This window comes from Bos javanicus, chromosome 13 (genome assembly GCF_032452875.1).
Source record: "Bos javanicus breed banteng chromosome 13, ARS-OSU_banteng_1.0, whole genome shotgun sequence".
NCBI lineage: Eukaryota > Metazoa > Chordata > Mammalia > Artiodactyla > Bovidae > Bos > Bos javanicus.
In genome coordinates, this window is record NC_083880.1 from 24,313,438 (window position 1) to 24,340,925 (window position 27,488).

General features: G+C 39.8%; 1 protein-coding gene across 1 annotated transcript in view; it reads right to left on the minus strand.

The window, feature by feature from the left end:
* Window positions 1-27,488, minus strand: part of C13H10orf67 (chromosome 13 C10orf67 homolog) — a 101,509-nt gene that overhangs the window by 24,743 nt on the left and 49,278 nt on the right. Inside the window, exons 8-13 of the mRNA XM_061435571.1 lie at window positions 21,743-21,808; window positions 12,831-12,890; window positions 11,989-12,159; window positions 3,398-3,457; window positions 2,649-2,731; window positions 2,501-2,566 (exon numbers count right to left, since the gene is read on the minus strand). Of these exons, the coding sequence (XP_061291555.1) occupies window positions 2,501-2,566; window positions 2,649-2,731; window positions 3,398-3,457; window positions 11,989-12,159; window positions 12,831-12,890; window positions 21,743-21,808 (506 nt within the window). The remainder of the gene's footprint in view (window positions 1-2,500; window positions 2,567-2,648; window positions 2,732-3,397; window positions 3,458-11,988; window positions 12,160-12,830; window positions 12,891-21,742; window positions 21,809-27,488) is intronic.

Consider the following 27,488-nt stretch of genomic DNA (forward strand, 5'->3'; position numbering starts at 1 on the left):
GTATCTCTCCATTTTTCTCCAACACTTATTCTTAGCTAATCTCATTTAATCCCATGACTTTAAATACCATCTATACTAATGCACCCCAAATGCATGCCCCCAGCCTCAACTTTCTTCTGAGTTCCAGACTCATATATTCATCTGCCACTAGACATCTACCCTTAGGTTACTAAGAGGCATCTTGAATTTCACATATCAAAACTGATTTCCTGACAAAATGCGCTTGCTTGTTGAAGTTGAAGGCAACTTCATTTTTCCTGTTGTAAAAAATCTTTGCAATCAAACGACTTCTTTCTTTCCCCCCTTACTGCCAATCTTTCAATATCTCCTACTTTTAAAACATGCTGTTGCTGCTGCTAAGTCACTTCAATCGTGTCCGACTGTGCGACCCCATAGAGGACTTTCAAAACATATCCCACATTTAATCATTTCTCAACACCTCCATGTCTCCCATCCCAGTCAAATCACCATCTAATCACTTTGCCTAAAAGAGGCTTATTCTTTCTGGAGCTCCTAACTTTTCTCCCTGCCTTTCCTTTGGTTTCCCTATGGCCTTGTATCAATACAGAAGTCAGAATTATTCTTTCAAGACATCAGATCATTTGGGTCTTTCCTTAGTTCAAGACTCTCCAATGAGGTTTCAGGGTACCAACTCATTATTCTGAATATTGATAAATAAAAAGGATCAAGCATTTATCTTGCCTTATCTCATCTGAAACTATATTTCAGGGTAACCAGTTAAGGGGAATGTTTTTCTTTGATAGCACTTAGCTAAGAAATGCAGAAGGAAAGATAATATTGAAGTATTAACAATTTGCCATCTTAATGAAATCTTGACTCATGGTTTGTGATTATTAATGGATGTTAAGATTATTTGGAGAAAGGTCAATTGGTAAACCTTGAAATTCATGAATCAGGCTGGTAACATGATAAATAACAAAGTCAGACACTAAAGTGCCCTATGATGGGATGCGTAAGAATTACCTAGTAGTTCGTGTGAAGTAGTCTTGCCTAAAATGTTGAATCGGAATCTAATCAACTCTCTAGATTTAAGATCAGTTTGTAGGACGTACAGACTGAAGAACATGCTAAAAGGCACCACACACACACACACACATGTGTGTAAACAATTAGCCAAATCCAGAATGGGGGACATTCTACATAAGAAATGAACACATTTCTCTAGCAAATCAATGGATTGGAAAGAAAGGGGCTTATGTGGGATCATTATAGAAAAAAAAAAAGATTTAAAGGATGTAACTCCCAAATGCAGTGATCTACTTATTCCGAATCCTGATTTAAACAAACAACTATAAAAGATGCCCTTGAGATAATCAAGAAATTTGAATATGACTTGGTTAATAAGAAATACTAAAGGATTTATATTGCTAGGTTTATTAAGTGTGGTAATGACCTAGTAGGCATGTAAAAGAGACTTTCTTATCAGTTAAAACCAAGAGCTCCTGGGTCGGTGAACGTGTGGAGGTGTGAGGAGAGCAGCATTGCCCAGGAGCAGGAGTTGTGAGAGCCCTCCCACAAACTTTGCCCTGTGTATCTCTTCCAGGTGGCTGTTTCTGAGTTATATCCTTTTTAAATAAACTGGTAATATGAAGTCCCAGAGTGGACTTCCCTCAAGGCTGGAATGTTGGAGAAATTTATTCAGGGGACGTGGGTTCGATCCTTGGTCCGGGAAGATTCCACATGCCATGGGGCAACTAACCCTGTGTGCCACGACTACTGAGCCCATGTGCTGCAACTATGGAAGCCCAGGTATCTAGAACCCATGTTCTGCAACAAGAGCAGCTCAAGGCACACCGCAACTAAGGAGTGGCCCCTGCCTGCGTCAACTAGAGAAAGCCCGTGCACAGCAACGGAGACCCAGCGCAGGGGAAAAAACGCAAACGAAAAACGAAGCTTCTAGTGATTTCCCATTGAGCAAAACCTCAAATGTTCTTCTCTGAGCTCTTCTACCACTCGCCCCTGCTCACGTCATTCCAGCCATCTGGTGTCCTCCCTGTTCTTGAACACATGAACCAACGCTCATCCCTGCACTTCTGCACGTGAGGCTTCTTTGGGGGGAGTGGGGGGTCTCTTCTAAGCAACCAGACCTCACTCCCCCTCACTCACTCAGATCTCTATATCTGAAGATAACTATTATCATGTGCAAATAAGCCGGAAAACGTTTTAATAGGCCTATGGGGGAAGATGACTGTGTGGGTCCGATTAAACCAGTTATCAAGAGAGTCTGTCCATCCTGTTGATTATTTACATTTAAACACTGAGATCAGGAATAAAACAGAGTTTGGAATTTAGTTTTTATTTGAAGTGACTTTGACTACTCTTCTACTTTAGGTCAGTTATTTTGCATTTCTTATTTGAAGCATGTGATGGCATTTTATATTACTTAATACACAAGAAAAATGCTAGGCTCCCAATTTCCTTAAAAGATGGTTAGTCACCTTTTTTACAAATAGACTTTGTATATATCACCACACTATACCTGTTCCTGAGAATTAAGAATTTCTTTTCCCAGTTTTTGTTGATATGTTCTGATTCCTTTTTAATCCTGTAATAAATTTATAGATGGTTATATATATATAGTATGTATTAGCTGCAAATGAACAATTATGAATTATTATTACCAGTACCTTTCTGACTTCTTTTTCTCTTTCTCTAACTTAGACTTTAATACTTGTATTTGCTCTTCCAAAACACGTTTCTCTTCTTCAATCTTTCAATAGAAAATACATCACAAAGTTAATGATATGAATCCTGTTTGTACTGTTTTATCCATAAATCTGAAATGTTATTTCTATTGAATAGCATACCATCAAAAATAATTTGAGAGAACAATGAGTTACATTTACTTGCAAATTCCCATAAATTGGAAGAATGTAAGATCCCATGCCTCCATTTTCCATAAATGATTCACTTCAAAGCAGCCACTGTGAGACAACATTACGAAGCAACCAAAATTCTTCCTCATCACCCCTCCCCTACTAGTTATCGTGTTTTCTAATCTCTTCATTATAGCGGCAGCTGCCCCAGTTACTGCATTTCCTCTATCAAAACTATCCTCAGGAAAGGATCTAACCAACTCAATCACATTAGAGCCATATGTTATTTCTCAGTATTGTCTATATTTTACAAGGGGATGAAGTTTTGGCAAAGGAATGAATCTATCACGGTGGAGTTATAGGCATGTCATGAAGATTTCTTTGGATGTGGCAGGGAGATACCCCAGAATCATACTATAGAGGCAATCAGGTGCTCTGTTTCTTCATTCGATTGATTCTTGGTATAGCTTTCAAAGTCACTGCTACTTTCTCAGAATAGTCAGCATCCATATGAACAACATTTAGGTTAATAAGAATGGTCACATTAGTCATAACTATACCTTAGCCACTGATAGTTGCATCTTTTCCCCATGCATCACAGCAGGTCCTGCGTGTGTAGCCTGGAGAGAAAATAAACTAAGGTAAATATAACATTTCAAATCAAGGCATAAAGATGTGGTTTTTCTGTAGTTTAGAGAAAGGCAAATGAGAAAAATTATGCCAACACTAGTTCCATAGGGGTCTTGACTGCCTCAATTAATTTACAGGACTCAGGGTTTACACACTGCATTTGCAACTGGACAGTTACAACTGATTAAAACCAATGTTCCCACTATTGCTTTTTAAAAAATTTGTTTTTTTAATGCATTACTCTGAAATTGTATATGGGTCAAATTGTAGCACTATGTATATATTTTTAAATAAGCAGGCAGTTATCACCCAGTGAAGTCACAAGCTTTAAAAAAAATTATTTTCCTCAACTATCTTTTGGATTACATCAAATGAATCCCAGTTATAGATATAAAAATGCTGCATTTCAAAATACTTAAGTAAATCACGTGTACTTTTTTGTTTTTTTAGACTGTAATGCATTATTTGCTCATTTATTTACTAATAAACTTTATTTTTAAATTTATTTACTTATTTGGCTATGCCAGATCTTTTGATCTATTGCCTGTCTTGAGGGGGTCAGTTCAGCCAAACAGGGTCTGAAGCCAGGTCTGCTGAATAAAGTGAAAGGAATCCAGCACTGCCCTGAGCAATGAGAAGAGCTATAAAAGGAGAGGATGGCCAGGCAGGACCCTGAGGCGAGAGGCGCTAGTGCGTGGTGAAGGCACAAGGTGACCTGTGCCCAGGGGTGATGCCCAACATTCCATGTGAAACAGTATCTGGGTGATGCAAACTGTCCCCATCACTCACCTTCAGCAACCTTGTCCATCTAAAAGGTGTCCTGTGAGTGGGTGGTTTTAGTAGCAACTGAAGAATTGGGTTGAGTTCAGAATGTGATTCAACAAAATGTGAACTGGGATGATACAGAGTGCCCTGAAACTCAGGAACTGACTTGTTTCAGTAGGAGGAGGGGCCTAAACACAGCAGTGGCCATGAGAAGATGCCATGGGCATCAGTGGGAACCAGTGGACACCCTTCTGGCTCCCATAAAGTGAAGAATGTAGGCTTGAGCCAACTTTACTTACATTTGAAGGGACAGTGAGAATGCAGCTGACATTAGTTGCCGCATATAAAAAATGACAAAATTTGTAATTAACAGTCATAAAAGTTATAATTTTTTGAGTGCCTACTATGTGCCAGGTATGTCACACATATTACCATTTATTATACATACTAACATTAATTTCATCATCCCTGTTACTTTAGATATTTAACGTGGAGAAAGCATGCACATTTAAAAAATATGAACAGCAGATAGTATATATGAACATAAACTCTCACTTCCCAGAAGCCAAAGGTTTTGTTTTCAGTTTTTCTCATTGTTATAATTATAAATAAATAGTGGCCTTTATTGCATTGGGCTCTCCACAAATAAAGATGAAGATTTAGAGCATTTGTTTACTATATAGCACAGGGAACTATATTCACTATCTTGAAATAACCTGCAATGGAAGAATAATCTGAAAAAATACAGCTGAATCATTTTGCCATTCACCTGAAACTAACACAACACTGTAGTGTTATAGTTTAATTTTATCAATTTTACTTTACAAATATTATTTTATTTTACAATTTTACTTTACAAATTTACTTTTAATCAATTATACTTTAATTTTAAAAAGTAAATAAAAATAAAACCAATGGAAAAAATTTTAATTAAAAAAAATAATTTAGAGCATTCGAATCACCTGCTGGCTTCTCTTTTTCCTCACACGCTCTGTTTTTTATTTGCAAATGTTTAGCTCTTACTGTGGTTGCCTTTATTATGATTTCAATATATGAACGTCTATATCATGATCAATGAACCCTCTGCTGGTAATTTCTGATTATCCCCTGGCTGACGGGTGAATTCTCAGCAGGACTTAATCCTGAACTTGACCCTAACCCTCTGCTGTTATCTTAGTCACTAAATTCTAACTCCTATTCCATCAGTCCCCACATCCCGCAGAGCTTTCTGGTGGTCCTAGAAGTACTGAAATTATTGTTCCCTTGGTTGTCTCCACACCTTCCTGGAGAAAACTACCACCTACCATCACCAGCATAGTGACTCAGTCTCCCCAAGGCCCATGTGGCAGGAAAGGAACCAAAAACAAAACCAGAGGCACAGCAACACTAATTTAACAAAACAGTGAGAGTCTTCATTCTCATCAGCCTTCCTTGGCTTCCAATATGTGGGAATCACTCAAGTTATGGGAGGCATGCACTTTGGGGGCTCCCTCCACCTACCTGTTCTCAAAGAGCACAATCCACTTGAAAAGCCTCTCTGACCACGGCATAAGGAGTACACACTGCGTACAGTGCCATCGGTTAACAGGGGACTGAAGAAACCGTAGGAATAAGAGCCCCAAGCTTTGGAGGGGCTGTATGCAAACGGATCTGCCGGCCACTGCAGGAGACACAGGTTGAATCTCTGGTCCAGGAAGATTCCACATGCCGCAGGGCAATTAGCCCTTGTGCCACAACTACTGAGCCCATGAGCTTTAGAACCTGCGCTCACCAAGAGAAGCCACCGCAATGAGAAGCTCAAAACTATCAGGTAGCCCCCACTTCCCGCAACTAGCGAAAGCCCACGCACGGTAGCAAAGACCCAGTGTGGCCAATAGTAAAAATAACTGAATAAATTAATTAATTAAGTGAAATAAAAAGAATCCACAGAAAGTTAGGAAAACAAACTGGCAAAGCAAAATAAGTTTCCACTGAGAAGGACATTTATATTTATTTCACTCTATCTGAAGCCATATCAGTAGTTGAAAGTTTATTTTAAAATTTGATTCTGTGTTTAAATTCGTGTACAGTAAAAATTAGTTCCAATTTTCAAGGCTCCCTTTTCCTGACTCTCATATAATGATCAACTCTGTAATAACTAGAGATAAAACCCTGCTAAAGCATATCTTATGTAAAGCAAATAATTATTCAATCTCTCCCAAAGACAATACTCTTAGCCTCACAAAGATAGCTTCTCTTTTCATTAAAAAACAAAAAAGTACCGCGTGTAGACTAGCGTGTTTGCTCTCCAGTTCGAGCTGAACTTTCAGCTCTGCTATAGCACGTTATATTGAATCCTGACTCTGTCCACATTAAACTGTCATTTTGTTTTGCCAGCTGCTGGCATTCCACTTTCACTGGAATACATGTGCTGGTCTTTATGTGGTTACTTCATTGACAGGTACAAACACCGGACTGCTAAACAATAGATAGAGGTGAAAGTGAGTGATAATAGAAAGTAGATAACTTAGTAAGTAGGAAAATGTACATTAAATTATTACAAGGAAAACCAAACATTGTGACTAGAAAGAACTCATTAAAAATATTTCTCATATTCTCTTGAATTTACTTCAGGGAGATTCTTTACCATCTGAGTCACCAGGGCTCTTTGTGTGTGTGTGTGTGTATATATATATATATATAATTTATATACATATATATCTCCAGGGGATCTTCCTGACCCAGGAATCAAACCGGGTCTCCCACATTGGAGGCAGACGCTTTAACCTCTGAGCCACAGGGAAGCCCCTTATATATATATAAAACTAAAATCCATAAAATTAAGAAATAAGTTTTATTCATAACAGAAATCATGATTCTTAAATGTTTCCCATATTTAAGGATTTACAACAGGTTAAAAACCAACATTCAATAAATATAATCTAAATCTGGAATCAGAAGCCAAGGTTTCTATTAATAAAACAGAAACACAATTATGTTTATGAGCTGTCATAAGATCAACCATATTCCTTATCATACCCCCTTTCTCCTTTTGTTCTCAAAGAGTCATTACATTCTTTAATTTCTCCCAATTTCCACAAACATCCATCCTCCTAAACTTGGGCCCTTCATTCTGGATTTAATACCGCCTTGAATCTCTTCTTTAAACCATCAAATATATTATCATCAAAATGATGTTTCTAACTCAGGAAGAAAGATGATCTTCTGTCTCTAAAATTTCATTCATCTTGACTTTCATATTATCATTTCTTTCTAGTTATCTTCTAAGCAAGCTACTATTTTTGAACACTAGGAATGTGCCAGTGTGTGGTGGGCAGCGCAGTGGGGGCGGAGGGGCATGGAAGGGAGAATGACACAAGCATAAGAAGAGAAGAGGAAGAGCCTCTGAATAGAAACAGCATGTCAAATGCTCAGGGGGTGAGACCCAAGTCTGGGCAGTGTCAGGACTCTGACCAAATGACCTGGTGTTCGAGACTGGCCCCGACCTCCAGGGAGAACTGAGGAGAAACCCACAGCTAAAACCCAGGAAAGTGGAATAAAGCAACAAGATGCAGTGAGGAGTCAGAAGACTGCCCTGGGAGCTCCTGAGTGACATTTCCTGTTACTACCAGGTGATATTATTAATTAATATTATTAATAGTTAATATTATTAATACATGTCAGGACCTAGTGTCTGCCCCATGGTTCAGAGTGTCTACAGAAGAATAAAAATTGATACAAATCTCTTTTTTCCCTGGTTTCCATAGCAATATCTTAGGGCTTTAAATTAAATTACACTAAGATATCATGAATTTTACAAGTAAAATGTTATCATTGTTCCCCAATGAAAATAAACAAGAAGCAAAGCATAAAACATTTCAAGTGATTTTTTAACAAAAATTTTTTTCATTTGTGCAAGAGACGTTGGAGATTATTTTCACCAAAATATTTTCAGTTCCAAATATACTATAAGTACTTAATTATCATCAAGCTACTTAGAATAATATAACACAAAAGTCAAAGCCACCTTTCGGCTGAACTTTAAATATGATATTTCTCCAATTTTTCCATTTTGGTCTCTGACAGCGGAATCTAAAGATGCATTCACTTTAGTGGCAAATGACAAATGTGATTTTAAAATAAAAACAATTGTAGTGTATGATTTCAGTTATCTCTGCATTTGAAAGTTATTTCTATTTGGGACTTCCCTGGTGCTCCAGTGGTCAGGACTCGGCACTTTCACTGCCATGACCCCCAGGTTTCTGTCCCTGGTGGGGGAATTGAGATCCTGCAAGCCTCTTGGCATGGCCAGAAAAAAAAAAAAAAGGAGTTATTTCTATTAGGAAACAAAGATTCAGTATGATTAGGAAACATAATCAATGGGCTTCCCAGGTGGCTCCAGTGGTAAAGAACCTGCCTGACAAGGCAGGAGACATAAGAGACACCGGTTCGATCCCTGGGTTGGGAAGATTCTCTGGAGGAGGGCATGGCAACCCACTGCATTCTTGCCTGGAGAATCCCATGGACAGAGGAGTCTTGTGGGCTATAGTCTATAGGTTTGCAAAGAGTCAGACACGACTAAAGTGACTTAGCATATAATCTATCAAAATACAGTAAATTCCCTCTGACAGCCTCTGAAGACTGTATGCGTGTTCAGGATGGTCCCAGCTCTGCATTACTCCACCACCTTGCGGAGGGGTAGGGGTACAGATCAACAAGGAGCAAAAATGCCAGCTTTTTCACATAGCTCTGCAGAACTATGAACTGCCTGCTTTATCAAGCCAAGCCCAGAGGAAAAAAATAACAAAATAATGAAACAATGAACAGATTGTATGATTTTCTTCTCTGATGGAGTTTATTTTCCACTTCACATTCAATTCAATCCAGAAAAATGAATGTATAGGAGAAGAATAGGGAAAGATCTTCCTTTCATCCACCTTACCTAGAGTACTCTATACCCATAATAATTCCATATCCCATAATCATAATAATTTTTAAAAATTACTAGCTTGCAAGATGACTATGGTCTTACTTATAAAACTATTGCAAAGTACTTCACTGTGCAGCTCTTGAATTGTTTAAAGAATAGTGTTCCAGAGTTTTTATGAAAGTTTTTTTTATGCTGTCCAAATTGTTTTGTATCTAGTGAAGTTTACGGATGGGAACACGACTGACGGTCCCCTGTCCCACTTCCCACATGGAAAGGTCCTAATGCTTTCTGCAGATCCAAGCACACGCCATATGTTCCATCAGCACAGACAGGTGACCCCGTGGAAGCTCAGAAGTCTTCCAGAGAAGCATTTACTGGGCACAGCCTTAACTCACTAATTACCCTGGAGCAGGGCTGAGGGGGGGAAGCGAGGAACCCAGTTTTAACCTTGTTCTGTGAAACCTCAGTATTTGAAATGTTTTACAGCTATCAAAAAATAAACTTTACACAAAAACGCTGTCCAAACACAAATTTCACGTTGTGAAATCTTTCATAAACGGAAATCAGACAGCAATGTTCCTATCACACTTTTCAGACTGGCTAAATACTCCGTTTATCACCGTGTGCGCCACTGAGTGAAGCACGTGTGCTGTTCCCACAGAATGACACAGATTTCAAAAAATAAGTATGATTAATTAGATAAGGTAAATGACTGATGTAAAATGTTCCTGCAGCAAGCCCTCCGTTCGGTCATCTACACATGCTCAAGATGATAAAACCCTTTAGAGACAATTTTTAAGAAGTCCAACTACTTCGGTATTGACAAAATATTCAAGAGTTCTGAGAAACAGGAAAATGATAACCAGAGTACATATATGGAGAATTCATCTACAGTGAAGAATATATTGCATGGGGAGGTGATGGAAGGGAACACTCACTATAATAGGATTATCATTAACAAAAGTGTATATGAAAGTAATAACAGTGTGCTAGAAAAATATATTTCACATTAAAAATCAAGTCAATTCCTAGGAAAATGCTAAGTCCAGCTTACGTCATCTCTCCCCTCCCCCAGTCCAATTTTTACTTACTGTTACACATTAACTTCTGAGTCTCTGCAGCTGACAAAATGTACTGTTAAGCTTCAGAAACATCTAGATAACAATCATTACGGTCAGAAGGAAAGCCTGGGACACTTAAGAGAAAATCCTCATGACACTTTCTCAGATATCCTTTCTCCTCATTGTGGTATATTTTTTCTTTTTTTGTCTGCCCTTCATGATACATTTTCTTTGGGGGAGAATGGGCAGTATTTTTGCCCCTTGTAGCTGGGACTTTGGAAGCTCAGTTTTGATCTGTAACCTGGGGACACTGGAGTGTCTAGTCTGCAGTGCTAGGATTGAGTTAGAGCCCTGGGCTTGCTGCAGGGACCAGGCTGCTCTGTCTGGGTTTCTGACCCTGCTCTGCGATTCTCCCACCATCATCTCAGAGCCTCAGACCACAGAGCCCTGGCATGCATCCTGATTTCACGGCAGCTCAGAGGTTTCTGGAACAGGCTCCCTAAGTCTTAGGCTTGAACTAGAGCCCCTCACCCAGTAAGGCTGGGCCCCCACCCAGGTTAGCAGGCAGCACTGCAAACTCAAGCCCAGCACTTGCTTTTGGCCTTTCTGTTTTTTTTTTTTTTTCTTGTGTGTGTGGGCTTCCCCCTGTCCTGCCTCCCTCAACCCCCACTGCCCAAAAATACTTCCCAGACCTGGATTCCAAAAAATCTTACTTCTGGAACCTAGTCGCTGGTCAGGCATGCACCATATTCTCTAAGTGTCATTCTCCTCATTGGGAAATTACATTGGTTTCCGGTTGTTGATACCTCCTAACTCTCTGCAGAGTGGAAGTGCTTGTAGAGGAGAGGGTTTTTCTCAGCTCCCGGGCTTTCCTTCCAAATGGAGCGACTCCCCACTAAGCATCACACCTGCCTCCCTCCACCTCTGCTCCACTGCCCTCGTTCCCCTCCGCTGGGTTCAAGGGGTGACCCTCCTGCTGCTGAGCGATGGAGACAGGTTGATGCCTTTTCCTGCCCCGTCTGGAGCCAGAATGACACAGTGAGCAAGATTCTACTCTGTCCTCCTGCCCTGAGTGTTGGAGCGGTAGACTCTGCCCTCTGTGAGAGGAGGAGGAAGAATGTGGGGACACACAGCAACAAGAGTCTGGGAAACCAAAATGTGCTAGTGGACAGACTATCTCCAGGAAATGCTGTACCTTGCAAGTACGTGTCACCAATCAGCATCTAAGCTTCTAAATGGTGTGAAAAAGGAGTTATGCCCGGGTGCACGATTCACAGTGCCCACAGGATAGATCAGTTGCTCAGAGAAATGCAACTATTCCCATAACTAGGGGAGTACCCTGGCAGTCCAGTGGTTAGGATTCTGCACTTTTGCTGCTGAGGATGTGGGGTCAATCCCTGGTTGGGAAACTAAGATCCTGCAAGCCTCTGATAAGATACTGGGCAGTCATGAGTTAGAGATTTTACACCTTGAAAGTGCTTGTAAGGTGGCTTCTCTTACTAATTTAACAGAGATCCACGAAGGCTTGGTGACTAAGCCAAATAAACCACCAAGCTAAGCACAGAGGTGGCGTCCTCCTGGGTAAGGTACGGGGCCTGGTGAGGACACACTGGTGTGGAAAGAGCAGCCAGAGCCTCCTGTCCAGACGCCCACAGAGGGGACAAGGAGAATCGACTGTTTGAGACACTGGCCTTGCTGCTGGACCAGAGGAGCAACGCTGAGGTTGCAGCGGTGCTAACAGCGCCCTCTGCAGGTGAGGGTGTCACGGGTTGTGAACCAGTCTCACCATGGGTGGCTCCTCCTTTAAAGTCTTCTTTGAACTCTTGACCCTCTTGATCTTAGAAGGCGATGAACCGACGGAGGAAGAACGTGGCCTCAGAGTACTTACACCTGCACTCTTAGTCTGTGAGGGCCACTGGGATGAAGGGATCTCTTTCCCCTTGGTGCTTCTGGGGCTCTGGCACAGAAGAAGAACCATTCTGTTATTAACCATAATGTCATTCTCATTATTCCTGTTTCAGATTCACCTCCCTCTCTTTTGCTCCCTTGCCCTCCTCTCTTGAGCTAGAACCACAGGGTGGAAGTCTTCAGTCCCAAGGGGCCTAGATCTATTTTTGCTCCCAGTGCCACCATCCCTTATCCCCCAAGCCCAAACCCTGACTGATTTAGTCTGCGGGTGGGGCCTGTTTTTCCATCCCTCCCACTGATGCTCAAGTACTGAGACAAACATACCAACAGACCATTGATTTCTGAAAGTTCCTGGGGAGGTGGGATCTTTGTGGGGTGGGATGAGGTGGTAGCTTGAGGAGTGTTTCATATTCCTAAGAAGGCAGTGGGGGCAGGACTGGCAGGTGGAAGCGATGGGACAGGCATCGGAAGGGCCAGGGCACCAAGCCTGGGGGTCAGGACACCAGCGATGCCTCCCGCTCTCACTCTGCCCTTACTGCTCTAACCCCCCAGGTCCTCGTCTCCTACTCACATGCCTTGCCTCACTTTTAAGCATTTTCTCCTTCAAACTCAGATGCAAGAAAGTGAAAAGCCTCTGGATGGTGTGTATAGGTTCTTCAACTCAGATGCCCAAATATGAGTGAACAGAATAAAAGCAAAGAAATAAACTTAAATGCCAACCTTGGCAACTATGGCATCATACTTTCTTCTCATTTCAAGGTCCTCTTTCTGCTTATTAACCTGTGAAATTAAAGACCCGTGTCATTTGTTATCACTGGCAAAGATGAAAAAAGAGAATTTGCGGTAAACCTTCCTTAAGCAATGAAAGAGTAGCATTTTAAACCATTTTGCTGCCCAAACTATTATGGGAATATAAGTCACCATATTGAATATAAATAAATTAGGAGAGAAAAAAATTCGCTCCCAGAAGAAAAAGTACTTTGTAATAGAGCTTATAGGAAAACATGTAATTGTTTGCTTATGTGTTTTTATTAACATTACTGTGTGCCAGGCACTGCACTGTGTTGCTATTCAGCCACACTGTATTAGGCTCTTAGAACAAATAATACAGAGGAGGCTTGCTGGCTACAGTCCAGGGGATTCTCAAAGAGTCAGACACAAATGAAGCGACTTAGCATACACACAAACCCTGCCTTCAAGCATTTAGGTTCTAGCAGAAAATGAGTTTCTAAAATGCTTCAATTAAAAAAAAATTATATATACCAAAAATGTATGCAGTGCAAATATAAGTTAGAAGTAAAATTAATATGACCATCCGACTTGAGAAAGAGAACAACAGCCATAGTGTTAAAGCTCCCTGTGTAACTGTCATGATCCTATAACCAACTCCAAACCAGGAAACCACTATTCTGAATTTTGTGCTTAGAATTCCCTTTTATTTTCTTGATTAATGTTTTGTCAGGTTTATAGACATCACTTCATCCTATTGGTATCCTTAAACAATATACACATTTAGTTTTGCTTACTTTTAAACTTTTTCAAAAAATCATAATTTATGTGTTCTCCCTTAATGTGTTCACTTCATAGTTTCTGAGATTAACCCATGTTGATACTGGAAGCAGTTTATTCATATTTGCTGCTGTATACTATTCAAGAGTACGAGTACAGCATAATGTATTTATCCATTCCCTGTCAATGAACATTTGGGAAATCTCAGTTTCTTCTTTTCTATATAATATGGCTTTAAATATTCTTGAACCTGTTCCCCTAGGCACGTGTGCTAGGATCTCCTTGGTGATGTTATATGCCTAGGAACAGAACTTTGGGGCATATGTTAAGAGAATGATCAGCTTCAGCAGATAACCCAAATTTGTTTTCCAAAGTTTCTGCAACAACATACATATTCCCCAGCAGTTTATGAGAATTCTTTACATACTTAACAACATTTGGTACTGTTATATTATTCATGAAACCAAGTACATTTTCAGTCAATGTTCATTGGTCACTGGGTTTCTTCTTTGGTGAAGGGCCTGTTAAAAACTTCAGCCCAGATTTCTATTGGGTGGTCTTTTCCTTATTGATTTGAAGGAGTTATTCACATATTCTTGAAAACAGCTTTGTGAATACATAAATGGTGTGAATATTTTTGCAAATTTGTGGCTAGATCTTTAAATTTTCTTTGAGACGTCTTCTGATGAAAAGGGGCCCTTAATTCTCATGGGGTCGATTTTTTTTTAATTAATCAATTTATTTGGCTGCACCAGGTCTTAATAGGGGCACATGAGATCTTTAGTTGTGGCATGTAGGGTCTAGTTCCCTGATTAGGGGTTGAACTCGGGTCCCTGCATTGGAAGTGTGGAGTCCTAGCCACTGGACCACCAGGGAAGTCCCTGAAACTTTCAATTTTCCATTTACACCTTGTTTATTTTGTGTCTTGTTTAGGCAATAATTTCTACTTTGAGATTACACAATTTTCCTCTAAAATTAAAAGAAAATTTCCCTTTATATTTGAATCCTTAATTCATACAAAATGGATATGCATGGTATGAGGTAGGGAGCCAATTTTATTTTAGGCAACTGTTTAATCAATTGTCAAGCATCTTTAGTGAAAATTCAACCCTATTTGCATTGATCTGCGGTACTGACAGATACTATTTATGCATGTCTGGTTCTGCTACTGGGTTCTCAATTTCCTCCCAAAGCTTTGTCCATGTCCCAGGACCATGACGTCTTAATTACCTTAAATTTATATTAATAACTCACAGAAGTCTCTCCCTACTCCATCATGTCATTATTTCACCTTGTTTCTTAGCTATTCTTGACCCTTGTTCTTCCATATTAATTTCATTGTTTAAAATTGTATTTATTATTTATTTTTGGCTATGCTAGGTCTTCATTGCTGCTTGAGGGCTTTCTCTAGTTGCGGCAAGTAGGAGCTAGCTGCAGTGCGTGGGTTTCTCTTGTGGTGGCTTCTCTTGTTGCAGAGTTCCGGCTCTAGGTGCGCAAGCTTCAGCAGTTGCAGCTCCTGGGCTCTCGAGTTGTGGTGCATGGGCCTAGTTGCTACATGGCATGTGGGACCTTCCTGGACCAGAGATTGAACCTATGTCCCCTGCATTGGCAGGTCGGGGAAGTCCCTTCCATACTAATTTTAAAATAGGCCTGTCAATTCCATGAAAAGCCTTATAGTAATTTTGGCTGGAATTTTATTGCATATAGAGATCAGTTTGGTGAAAACTATTGCTAAGATAATCCAACTCTGTAGCTCACCTTTTCTGTTTTCTTTCAATATTTGGAAGAACAAAAGTTTTTAATTTTGATAAAATGCAGCTTACAGTATTTAAAGAAATCTCTGCCAAATTTGATATCACTAAGAGAAGGCAATGGCACCCCACTCCAGTACTCTTGCCTGGAAAATCCCATGGACGGAGGAGCCTGGTAGGCTGCAGTCCATGGGGTCGCTAAGAGTCAGACACGACTGAGCAACTTCACTTTCACTTTCCACTTTCATGCATTGGAGAAGGAAATGGCAACCCACTCCAGTGTTCTTGCCTGGAGAATCCCAGGGACGGGGGAGCCTGGTGGGCTGCCGTCTATGGGGTCGCACAGAGTCGGACACGACTGAAGCGACTTAGGAGGACTTAGGAGGAGGAGGAGGAAGATCCCTACTTGGCCTTGTTCTATTAATTTGTGGCTTTAACTATTACATTTATGCTCATGAATCATCTCAAGTAGATTTTTATATGAGATGTGAGGCAAGCATTAAGGTTCATTTTTTGCCTAGAAGTATCCAATTATACCGGCATCACTTGTTGAAAAGATTATCCTTTCCTGCTTGAATTGTCTTGGTACTTTTGTTAGATATCAGTTCATCATATAGGACCCAAAGAGTCTATTTCTTGGCTTTCTATTCTATTCCATCAATCTATATGTTTATCTATATACTAGTAGTATGTTATCTTGACTAGTGTGTCTTTACAGTAAGTCTTAAAATCAGGTTATGGGAGTTCTTTCTCTAGCTGTGCTCTTTTTCAAAATCATTTTAGCTAACCAAGGTCTGTGAATTTCCATATACATTTTTCGGGAGATTGTTGATTTAAAAAAAAAAGGCCTACTGGGATTTTGATTAGGCTTGTATATACAAACCAATTCAGAGATAAGTTAAACAACATGGATCTTCTGAATCATGAACATGGTATGTTTCTCCATCTATTTAAGTCTTTAACTTCAGTATTTCATATGGTTTTGTACATAATTAATAAAATTTATCCATAACTATTTCATATTTTTATGTTATTGTAAATCGAGTTTTTTAAAGTTTCAGTTTTTGATTGTTCTTTGCTAGTATATAGAAACACATTATTTTGATCTTTGCATTCTTGCTAAATTCACTTTATAATTTTAGTAGGTTTTTGTAGATTCCTTAGGACTTCCTATATAAATTATTGTGGTTATCTGGGAATAAAAACAGTTGTACTTTTTCCTTTCCAATCTGTATGCCATTTATTTCTTTTTCTTGAATATTGTACTAGCTAGGACCTAAATAACAATGTCTAATGGAAGTTATAAGAACGGAGTCTTGTCTCATTTCTCACCTTAGACTTAAAACATTGCCTTTCATGAAATATACTAACAGTTATGTTTCATAGGTATTCATGATCAGCTTTAGAAGGTTTCCTTCTACTCCCAGTTTGCTGAGAGCTTTTATCATAAATGTATATTGGACTTTCTCAAATGCTTTATATATATATATTTGCCCTCTGGCTCCAACATTTTCCATTTTTACCATATGCAAAATACATTCATCCTCATTCAAGGCCTCAAAAAATCTCATCCTCTGAGAGCATCTGCTTGAGGTCAAGATCTCATTAAATAAATTAGGTTCAAGTGCAGATGAAGCTCCTTGAGTAACTTTATCTTGATCAGAAGACCCAGCAATTAAAGAGACAAGTTATCTGACCCCACAATCAACATACCATGGTGGGACATAAGATAACCACTAAAGATCCTCCCCTTGGGTCAAGGACTCATCTATTTCCATTGGAAATCTGTGATGGCTCCTAGGCACAGAAAATCAAACATGTATTTTATGAGTAAATGATTGGGTTACCAAAACATGACTTTTCCAGCTTAATGGCCAAACACTGGCATGTTACATGTAACAGACAAATTTGAAGCATGTCTCAGAGGGAACTTGGGCAACAAGGAACCGAGTATGAGATCAAGGCCACTGCAGAGATAAGTCAGTGCTGTGCCCTGACATCATAATTCCTTTCTATCTGAAGTCTGGATGGTTTCCTAGAAATAAGGTGCACTGAGATGAAACAGATGGAAAATTAGTTAAGGGTAAGAGTTCAATTATGGTAGTTTTCTGATAGGGACCTTTTTTTGTTAGCTTCAGGATAAATGAAAATTCAATATACAAAATCTACATATAAAAATCAGTAGCATTTCTATTCATGAACAACGAATTATCTGTGAGAGTAAAAAGAAAGGCGTCTCATTTATAATATCACCAAAGGCAGTACAATATTTAGGAATAAATGTAACCAAGGGAGTGAAAGCTTACAAGACATTGATGAAAGAAATCAAAGAGCATACAAGTAAAGGGAAAAAAACTTCATGTTCATGGACTATAAGAATTGTTGTTAAAATGTTGTTTATTGTTGTTAAACAATATTGTTGTTAAAATTGTTGTTAAAATGTTAAAATGTTAAACAATATTGTTGTTAAAATTGTTGTTAAAATGTTAAAATGTCCATACTACTCAAAGCCATCTACATATTCAATATAATCTCTATTAAGATTTTAACGGCACTTTTCACATAAGTATAAAAAACAATCATAAAATTTATATGGAGCCACAAAGTACCCCCCAAATCAAAGCAATCCTAAGAAAGAAGAGCAAATCTAGAGGAATTATACCTCCTGATTTCAAACTATATTATAAAGCTATAGAGTCAAAACAGTATGGTAGTAGGATTAAAAACAGAGACAGAATGGAACAGAATCAAGAATATGGTCAACTAATACTTGATGAGGCAGCCAAGAAATTCCATGGAGAAAAGGCAATCTCTTCAATAAATGGTGCTGGGAAAATTGAATAGTCACATATAAAAGGATAGAACTAGACTTCTATCTTATACCACTCACAAAATTAACCCAGAATGGATGAAGACTTAAATGTAAGACAGGAAAACATAAAACTAGAAGAAAATATAGGGGAAAAGCTTCTTGCCATAGCTCTTGGCAATGGTGTTTTTTAAAATATGACTTCTAAAGCACAAGTGAAAAAATAAGCAATTTGGGACTACATTGAACTAAAAAACTTCTGCGCAGCAAAAGAAACAACCAACAAAATGAAAAGGCAAACTACAGAATGGGAGAAAATATATCAAATCATATATGTGACAAGAAGTTAATATTCACCATATAAAATGATCTCATACAACTCAATAGCAAAAACCCAAATAATCTAATTAAAAAATGGGCAGAAGATCTGGGTAGATATTTTTCCAAAGAAGATATTCAGATAGTCAACAGATACATGAAAAGGTGCTCAGCATCAATCATCAAGAAAATACGGATTGAAACCACAATGAGAGATCATCTCCCTCTTATTAGAATGGTTGTCACCAAAAAGACAAGAGATAACAAGTGTTGGCAAGGATGTGGAGACAAGGGGACTCTTGTGCACTTGGTGGTGGAATGTAAATTACTGCAGCTGCTATGTGAAACAATACAGAGGTGTTTCTCAAAACAATTAAAAATAGAACTACCATATGATCCAGCATTTCCACTTCTGTATATTTATCCAGAGGAATCAAAACACTATCTTAAAAAGATATATGCAGTCCACGTTCACTGTTATTTACAATAGCCAAGACACAGAAGCAACCTAAGAGTCTGTCAATGGATGAACAGATAAAGAAGATACGGTATATTTACATAACAGAATATTATGCTGCCATAAAAAGAAAGCAATCTTGCCATTTGAGACACTATGGCTGGACCTGGAGGGGATTTTTCTGAGTGAAATAAATCAGAGAGAGAAAGACAAATACTGCATGATCTCACTTATATGTGGAACCTTAAAAAACATAGATAATAACAACAAAAAAAGCCAAACTCATAGAGAGAACAGATTGGTGGTTGCCTGAGGTGGAGGGAAAAATGAGTGAAGGAGCTCAAAAGGTGCAAACTTCCAGTTATAAGATAAATAAGTCCTGGGGATGTAATGTAAGCATGGTGATTCTAGTTAACAATACTATGTTGTATATTTGAAAGTTGCTAAGAGAATAAATTAAGTTCTCATCACAAGAAAAAAATGGTATAAGTTTATGTGATGATGGATATTAACTAAATAGACTTCTGGTGCTGATGATTTTACAATATATGCATATATCAAATCATTATGCTGTATTCCTGAAACCAATATTATGTTAAATGGCAATTATATCTCTATTGGAACAAAACAAGGGTAAATAAAAACCACAGAGCACAGGAATCATAGAAAGATTCAAAACTATTTCATATTCTTCTTCTAAAGCTAATCCAAGGGTACATCATCCATACTTTATTGCTTACCTATACTTACCGATCCTGCCTTTTTACTACAAGCTCCTTGACTTTTAAACTAGGCTCTTAAAAGGTCAGAACATACACTGTATTGAAAACAGTAACAGACCAGGGAGGGTGAAAGTCTTTTAATTTTTGCATAGTGACTCTGGTCAACTCTACCTTCTCCCACTCCTCCATCTGGCCCCCGTTGCAAATCTCCATTTCTGGGGGAGGGGGGTGGGGGAAGCATGGTAGCAACAAAGTTCAGATAGCCACAAAGCCAGTCTCCCTCCAAGTGAATAACAGAATCCCTTGGTGCGGGGGAGGGAGCGTCAAATAGTGACCTTGCTGGGCCCAAAGGTACGCCATGGAAACCCAATCATGAGAAGTGCACTCACTCTACTGAAAAAAATGACCCTCCAGAGACCAGTTCTGAACATGCTGGAGGTTCGTGTGCTGTCCTGAGGTTTGCAGTGCAAGATCTTGCTGCTTGGCAACAAGCATGGTGCTCAACTTCTAAACTTGTAAACAACAAAATAAAACAGTTGGTTCCCCCGTGGGCAATATAATAGCACTGGTTAACCACTTACAGTTCAAATAAAGAGGCAAAATAATTCACAAACTGTTGGGTCTGTTCCTAGCATAGGCATGAACTCACTGATGAAGTAGTTCAGTTTCGTTTCTACTTCTGCTAACAGACTGACAGTTTAACATTTGCTTCTCATTTTCCATTTTAGTGACAATGTACACATTTAGTTGGTTGTTTTCAGAAGCAATTCTGGGACTTGGGGTGGGGCGAATGACAGAAGAAGAAGAGGGTGAGACAGAAATTGACCAAGTATATTCAATTCATGAAGATGATTTTTATATACCAGGTATTTAAAAGCAAAGAGTTCACACTTCTATATTTTAAATGGATAAGCAACAAGGACCTACTGTAGAGCACATGGAACTCTGCTCAATGTTATATGGCAGCCTGGATGGAAGGAGGTTTCGGGGGAGAAAGGGTACAGGTATATGTAGGGCTGAGTCCCTTTGCTGTTCTCCTGAAACTATCACAGCATTATTTGTTAATCGGCTATACCCCAAAACAAAATAAAAATTTTAGAAAAACAGCAAAGAGTCCAAACCAACACACTTGTTAACACATGGTTTCTGTAGATTACTAGCCATAATTATTTTTTTCCTTGCCTACATTCCCAAGTTGGTTTCATAGAAGGCTTTATTGTAATCCCAGAGCATTGTTTTGCATTAATTTCTATGACAAGGCACCCCAAACACATGGTGCTGAGAGCAACAAAACAGAGTTAGGGGAACAGTCATGACTTGGCACAAAGTGTGACAAGCTGTAGAAAAGGGAACGTTTCAATATCTGAAGTGGCGCTGATTTCCTATGAACAACCTTTTCTCTTCTAAACAGTATCATATTCTTTTCAAGCACATTTAGAACGCAAGTCAAGCTGTGTTTTATTTCTGATTATAATAAACACAGTCAGTTTACTGTAACAAAGGCAGAGTAGTGGTGATCAGTCTGAAAGCCAGAGTAAGACACCATAAGCTGGGGGCGGTGAGGTGGGGGAGCCTGGGGTGGGGGTGGGCAGTCAACTGATAAAATAAAAGACCAGCCGTCTGGAAAGTTCTCTTAAAAGAACATAAAAAGGCAGTGTTTTCTTATGAGACAAACACAGAATGCCAAAATATCTGGCTGGGCTGTTTTTTGTTGTCGCTTATGGCAATTTGTAACTAAAAATAGCAAATCCTTCAAAATATTGGGCTCTCATATTTGTTTTTTTAATCCCTAAAATAAAATACAAAAATTCTGTACACTGCTTTAAATTGTAATACTGTTTCCTGTATAAGACTCTTCTACATAGTAAGCATATTTATTATAACACTATTGCAATTGTTTTCTACAAAACAATCATTAAAAATGTTTATAACTATGCATGCATTTAGACTGTTGATAAAAGTGAAATAAAAAGTTCACAGCAAACAGTTAAAAATAAAGTTTATAAAACTTTTATGATCAAATTCCTGGTTTCAAATTTATTAAGAAATAATGTAAATCCCCTTACCATATCTTGAACTAATGATTTTTCAAGCTCAAGCTCACTTATTAATCTGTCTCTGCCATCAATTAGCTGAAAGAGAAGAATATTACATTCTGATTAAAGATAACAAAACATCTGAGATTCCCCTTTCAAATTTAGTGAAAGATCTTGATTCCAAACGTGAGAAAAATGGACCCCAATATGATCAAAGCAAAAATTAAATGGCCACAGATTACCATGTAATAATAACATACTATTATATAATTATTTCTTAACTATATAAGCAGGCAAAACACAGACAGAGAATGCCAGTTCATTTATTTACAACCTTTCTCACCCTACTCCCCCCGCAAAATGTGACATCAATATATAATAAAGTAAGTCTGTCTATCAAAAAGAACAATTTTGCTTTACCCTTTATATGAACCATTTCTCTTATTTTAGGTTTTGGTGTTGTATTTATATACATATCAAGCCATGTTCATATCAATTGAAAACAACCATCAAAGTATATACTGTAAGGCCTTTGGACCAACTTGACTTGCCTCAGTGTTTTATATGACAGTGTGTGTGCGCTATATAACACTGACAAAATTCAACCCTTCATTCTGACATCCATTCAATTCAATTAGTTCATATATTCACTAATCTAATAAACATGTATGGAACACCTTTGAGATGCCAGACATTTTGTTAGGCTGTGGAGGTACAGAAGTGAAGTAGAACAATTCCCTTCCCTAAAGTACCTACAGTATGCTAGGAGAACAATGTGAAAAAATGACTGTAATATGTAAGAAAAAAGTTAATACATAAACTCTTCAGAGTCAAAAAGCCTAAACATCCACATAACTTGGTAATCCTGTAATTATAAACAGATAAGTTCTCCCTGGTGTTAATGGCACAGATGGGCTATTTGACAAAGGTCTTGAAGGATCTGTAGAAGTTCAACAAGTTGGAGAAAGAAAAAGGCCAAGAAAATGGTAATAAAGACAGCAAAGTAACCACAGCGAAGCCTGAAGTAATGTAGGAACCAGGGAAGGTTTGGTGTTTGTGGACCCAGGGTGCATACAGACAAGAATATCAGGAAATGAAGGGAGACAGAAACTCAGGGTGATATTACGAGGGGCCTAACCTTGATTAGGAAGGGAGGGCAGACTGGCGTAACGTACAGAAATGAGAGTTGGTTCAAAAGAGAGCTCTGCTGCTTACGCTGTGTGGGTAAAGTAATTCTATGCTTCAGGTCTTTTTTCTTGCTTTTATGTAATTCTATGCTTCAAGTCTGTTTTCTCATCTAAAAATTAAGATAATAACACCTACTTAGAAGAGCTCTTCTGGAAAGAATTTGAGACAGCAAATGTGAAAGGGCCTAGTGGCTCCCAGCACATCAAAATCATGTAGAACACTTTGAGACAGTCTGATGTTATGTTGAAGACAACAGGAAAGCAAGCACTGAAGGTTGTAGCATGTAGGTGAGACTGGGGTGTTAGATAACCATGGAGGCAGTGTGGAAGCTAGACTTGAAGGAGAAGAGAGTGGAGATAGGAAAATGAAGTATGAGTCTATACAGATGAGCAAACGATGGGGTCGCAACCAACTCTGTGACAACGCTGTTGTAGAGAAAAGGGACAAGAGGTAAATTTTGGGAAGAAAGTCTCTAGACCTAGTGACCAACAGTTTTAAGGTACAAAGCACAGAGTGGATGGAAATTACCTGGCAGTCCAGTGGTTAAGACTTGGCCCTCGGGTTCAAACCCTGGTCAGGAAAGTAGGATCCCTCCCACAAGTCGCACAGAGCAGCCAAAAAAAAAAAAAATGAAGAAGAAGAAAGCAGAGAAGGACCCTTGATCTGTCAGTGGGTCCTCTGGGACAGATGTCAATGTCATTCATTTAAGTGGGAAGCACAGCTGAGTCCAGATTTGAGGAGTAAGAAGATCAAGTTTTGACACTGACTTTGATGAACATGTAAGGATTATTTTTTTCCAGCAGACATTTTTGAGGGCTCATATCAAAGTAATAAAGAATAAGACGTAGTTCTTGACCTCAAGGATTGAGGGCAAGATGAATCTCACTGTGAACTTATCAACAGCAGCAGTGTGAAGAAGAGGCCAGTAGATACATAGACAAGTTTACTTTAGTTGACATTTGAAGAGTGAATGGTAATGGCTTCAGGGGTGACCAGAGTCAAGGAACACCACCCAGAATGATGGCTTGGCTGTGTATACAGGCTAGTGGGGGATGCTTAGAGGCATGAGAGAGGGAGAAAGAGAGAGAGTTTGACCGATGAAGAAAGGTCTCAGAAGAGAAGGAAGGAGAAGATGGAGTCAGGCAAGTAAGTGGAAGGATGGGTCAGGGCAAAGAGGAAGGTCCCCTCTTCCGATGAGAAGGAATAGAGGTTAGGCTAAGTGACAAGGTGAGCAAGAGAGTGCAAAGGTGAAAAAGTCCACATGTCTACTGTTTCTCTGTGAATTAGAGAATAGCATAGATGAATGGAACTAGGGAAAGTAGCAATGATGGGAAGAGAGGCACTGGGTGGTTAGAAAGGGTGCTGGTTACAGATATGAATGACTATATATAAAATGGATAGATAACTAGGTCCTACTGAATAGCACGGGAAACTATATTCCATATCCTGCAATAAACCACAATGGAAAAGAATATGAAAAAGAATATATATATGTATAGATGAATCACTTTGCTGTAGAGCAGAAAGTAACATAACATTGCAATCCAACTGTACTTGAATAAATTAATAAAATGTGTTTTTGTCAAAGGGTGCTAATTAGATCCAAGTAAAAGGAAGAGTAGGAGGAGGGAGCAGTGAGTTAAAAATCTGAGTTAAAAATCCCATAACCATCGTGCAATGTCACCTAAAGGCAAGGATCTGTTTGTCTCCAATGGCAGGGTTGGGGAAAGTTGGGTCTGGGTACATGAGAGCCTCAGAAGGGGAGGTGGTGGTAGTGTTGAAGATGTGAAAGGCTGAACAGCAGGTTTAGAGAAAGTAAAGGAATGAGAAATGGAAGGAAAGGAAAAGATTTTTTGTTGAGTCATTACACCTTGGTCTGAAAAGAAGTGTCATTAAGTTTCCAACAGGCATCAATAACTGGCAAACACCAAAGCCACTGGCCCCAAGCCTTCCTGCCTCCTTGGGTCTCTTATCAGTGATCTCCTCTCTCTATTGTATTTTTACCCACTCATTCTTCTTCCCACTGATGTCATTTAAAAATGCTCTAGCTTCATCTTTAAAAAAATTCCTTCCTTAACCCCACATCCCCCTCCAACCACTCTCTGACCTCTCTTTGGCCATCCACAATCAAACTTCTAGAAAGGTGCCCATGCACACTGTCTCCACGTCTGCATTCACTCCATTCCTCAGTTACTACCATGTTCCAGTAAAATGACCTCATTAATTACCAGGGTAACTGGAAAGGACCCTGATGCTGGGAAAGATTTAAGGCAGGAGAAGGGGACGACAGAGAACGAGATGGTTGGATGGCATCACTGACTCAGTGGACATGAGTTTGAGCAAACTCTGGGAGTTGGTGATGGACAGGGAGGCCTGGCGTGCTGCAGTTCGTGGGGTTGTAAAGAGTTGGACACAACTGAGTGACTGAACGGAACTGAATTACCAGGGTTTTAATTGCCAAAGCTAATTGTCCAATCCTTCGTTTCTAGTCTTTTGCACACCTGGCCTCTGGGAAGTGCTGGAATGGATCCTCTCTTCTTGAGCCTTTTGCTTTGTTGTTGTTGTTCAGTCGCTAAGTTGTGTCCAGCTCTTTGCAATCCCCATGGACTGCAGCAGGCCAGGCTTCCCTGTCCTTCACTATCTCCCAGAGTTTACTTAGTTTGCTCAAACTCATGTCCACCAACTCCAACCATCTCATCCTCTGCCACCCTCTTCTCCTCCTGCCCTCAATCTTTCCCATCATCAGAGTCTTTTCCAATGAGTTGGCTCTTCACATCAGGTGGCCAAAGTATTGGCGCTTCAACTTCAGCATCAGTCCTTGCAATGAATATTCAGGTTGATTTCCTTTAGGATTGACTGGTTGGATCTCCTTGCAGCCCAAGGGACTCTCAAGCCTCTTGCTTGGTTTCTGTGAAATCCACTCTCTGCTGCTCTACCACTGTACTCATTTTCGTCTGAGTGTCAGTCGCCCACTTCTCTTCCTTTATCTCTCCCACTTTCAATCTTATCAAAGACCATGGCTTTTATTGCCTAATCATCTCTTGAATTCATCTACCTCCTTCTTCATCCCCGTGTCACTGTCTTCTTCCTGTTTCAGGACTTTCTATTAAGTTATCCCGGTTTATACAAGAAATCTTTTAATTGGTGTCTCTCTGGCCCTGGGTTTTCCTTTCTTCCATTCGTCCTTTCTCTGGAACACGAATCCCATCCTGCCCGAGTGTCCAAGATGCCCCTTTCACTCAGGAGGCAACTCACACTCCCCCCGAAATGCATAACAATCCTCAGCCACGTGCCCTGCTTCTAGCCACCCCTGTTCCCACACATCCTCCCGCCGTAATCAGTCACGTACCCATCCCATACACATGTTCTGGCTCTTCCCACTACTCTCCCTTTCATCCTTTCCTGGAAAACTCTAACCTTTCTTCTGAGGGCCAGTTTGGTGCCCTTCCTCTGAACTTCCCTGATCTCTTATGATCCAGGCTGGCTGTGCCCCCAACTATCCCTATAGCAACCAACACTGCCCTGTATCCTGACACTGCCACACCTGGGATATAATCTCTGACTGCTGGTCTGTCCCCTCTCAGAAGGAAATTCATCTTGTAGCCACAGCTGAAACAGATTCAGCTGTCATTCAACTACTAAAATTTAAACATAAAAGCTGCTGAATCTTAACAGTGTTTCAGTCCCATTTTCAACTCATTTTTAATTGTATCCAGGGATGAAAGGCTTCCCGGGTAGCTCAGTGGTAAAAGAATCTGCCTGCCAAGCAGGAGGCACAGGAGATGCCAGTTTGATCCTTGGGTTGGGAAGATTTCCTGGAGGAGGAAATGGCAATCCACTCTAGTATTACTGCCCGGAAAACCCCATGGACATAGGAGCTTGGTGGGCTACAGTCCATGGAGTCACAAAGAGTCAGACACGCTTGTAAGCAGAGAGAGGGCTGCACAGGCGAACATCTAGCTTATCCAAAGCCTTCTGAGCTGCTCCTTTACACTCTTCTGGTTTCTGTTTACTCCTTCCTCACACCCCAGACACCCCCCTCTTCCTGTACTCACACAAATCTCACCACGTGGTCTCACTAGATCCCACCTCCTGCTCCAGCCACACCAGAGTTCCACGGGGGTAACTTACACTTTACGCATTCATAATCTGTATGCAGCCTTCCACCCTCCTGCATGTATGCATGCTAAGTTACTTCAGTCGTGTCCAACTCTTTGCAACCCCAAGGACTGTAGCCTATCAGGCTCCTCTGTCCATGGGATTCTCCAGGCAAGATTACTGGAGTGAGTAGCCATTCTCTTCTCCAGGGAATCTTCCTGACTCAGGGATCAAACCCAGGTCTCCTGCATTGCGGGCAGATTCTTTACCGTGTGAACCACCAGGGAAACCCTAAACACCTGGAATCAGTTCAAGAGAAGGAGTAGGAGATAGGTCTGGAAAAATTTGTGAAGTATTTCTAGAACCTTCCAGGTCAATTTTCAGTTCAGTCACTCAGGCATGTCCAACTCTTAGGGACCTCATGGACTGCAGCATGCCAGGCTTCCCTGTCCATCACCAACTCCCGGAGCACGCTCAAACTCATGTCCAT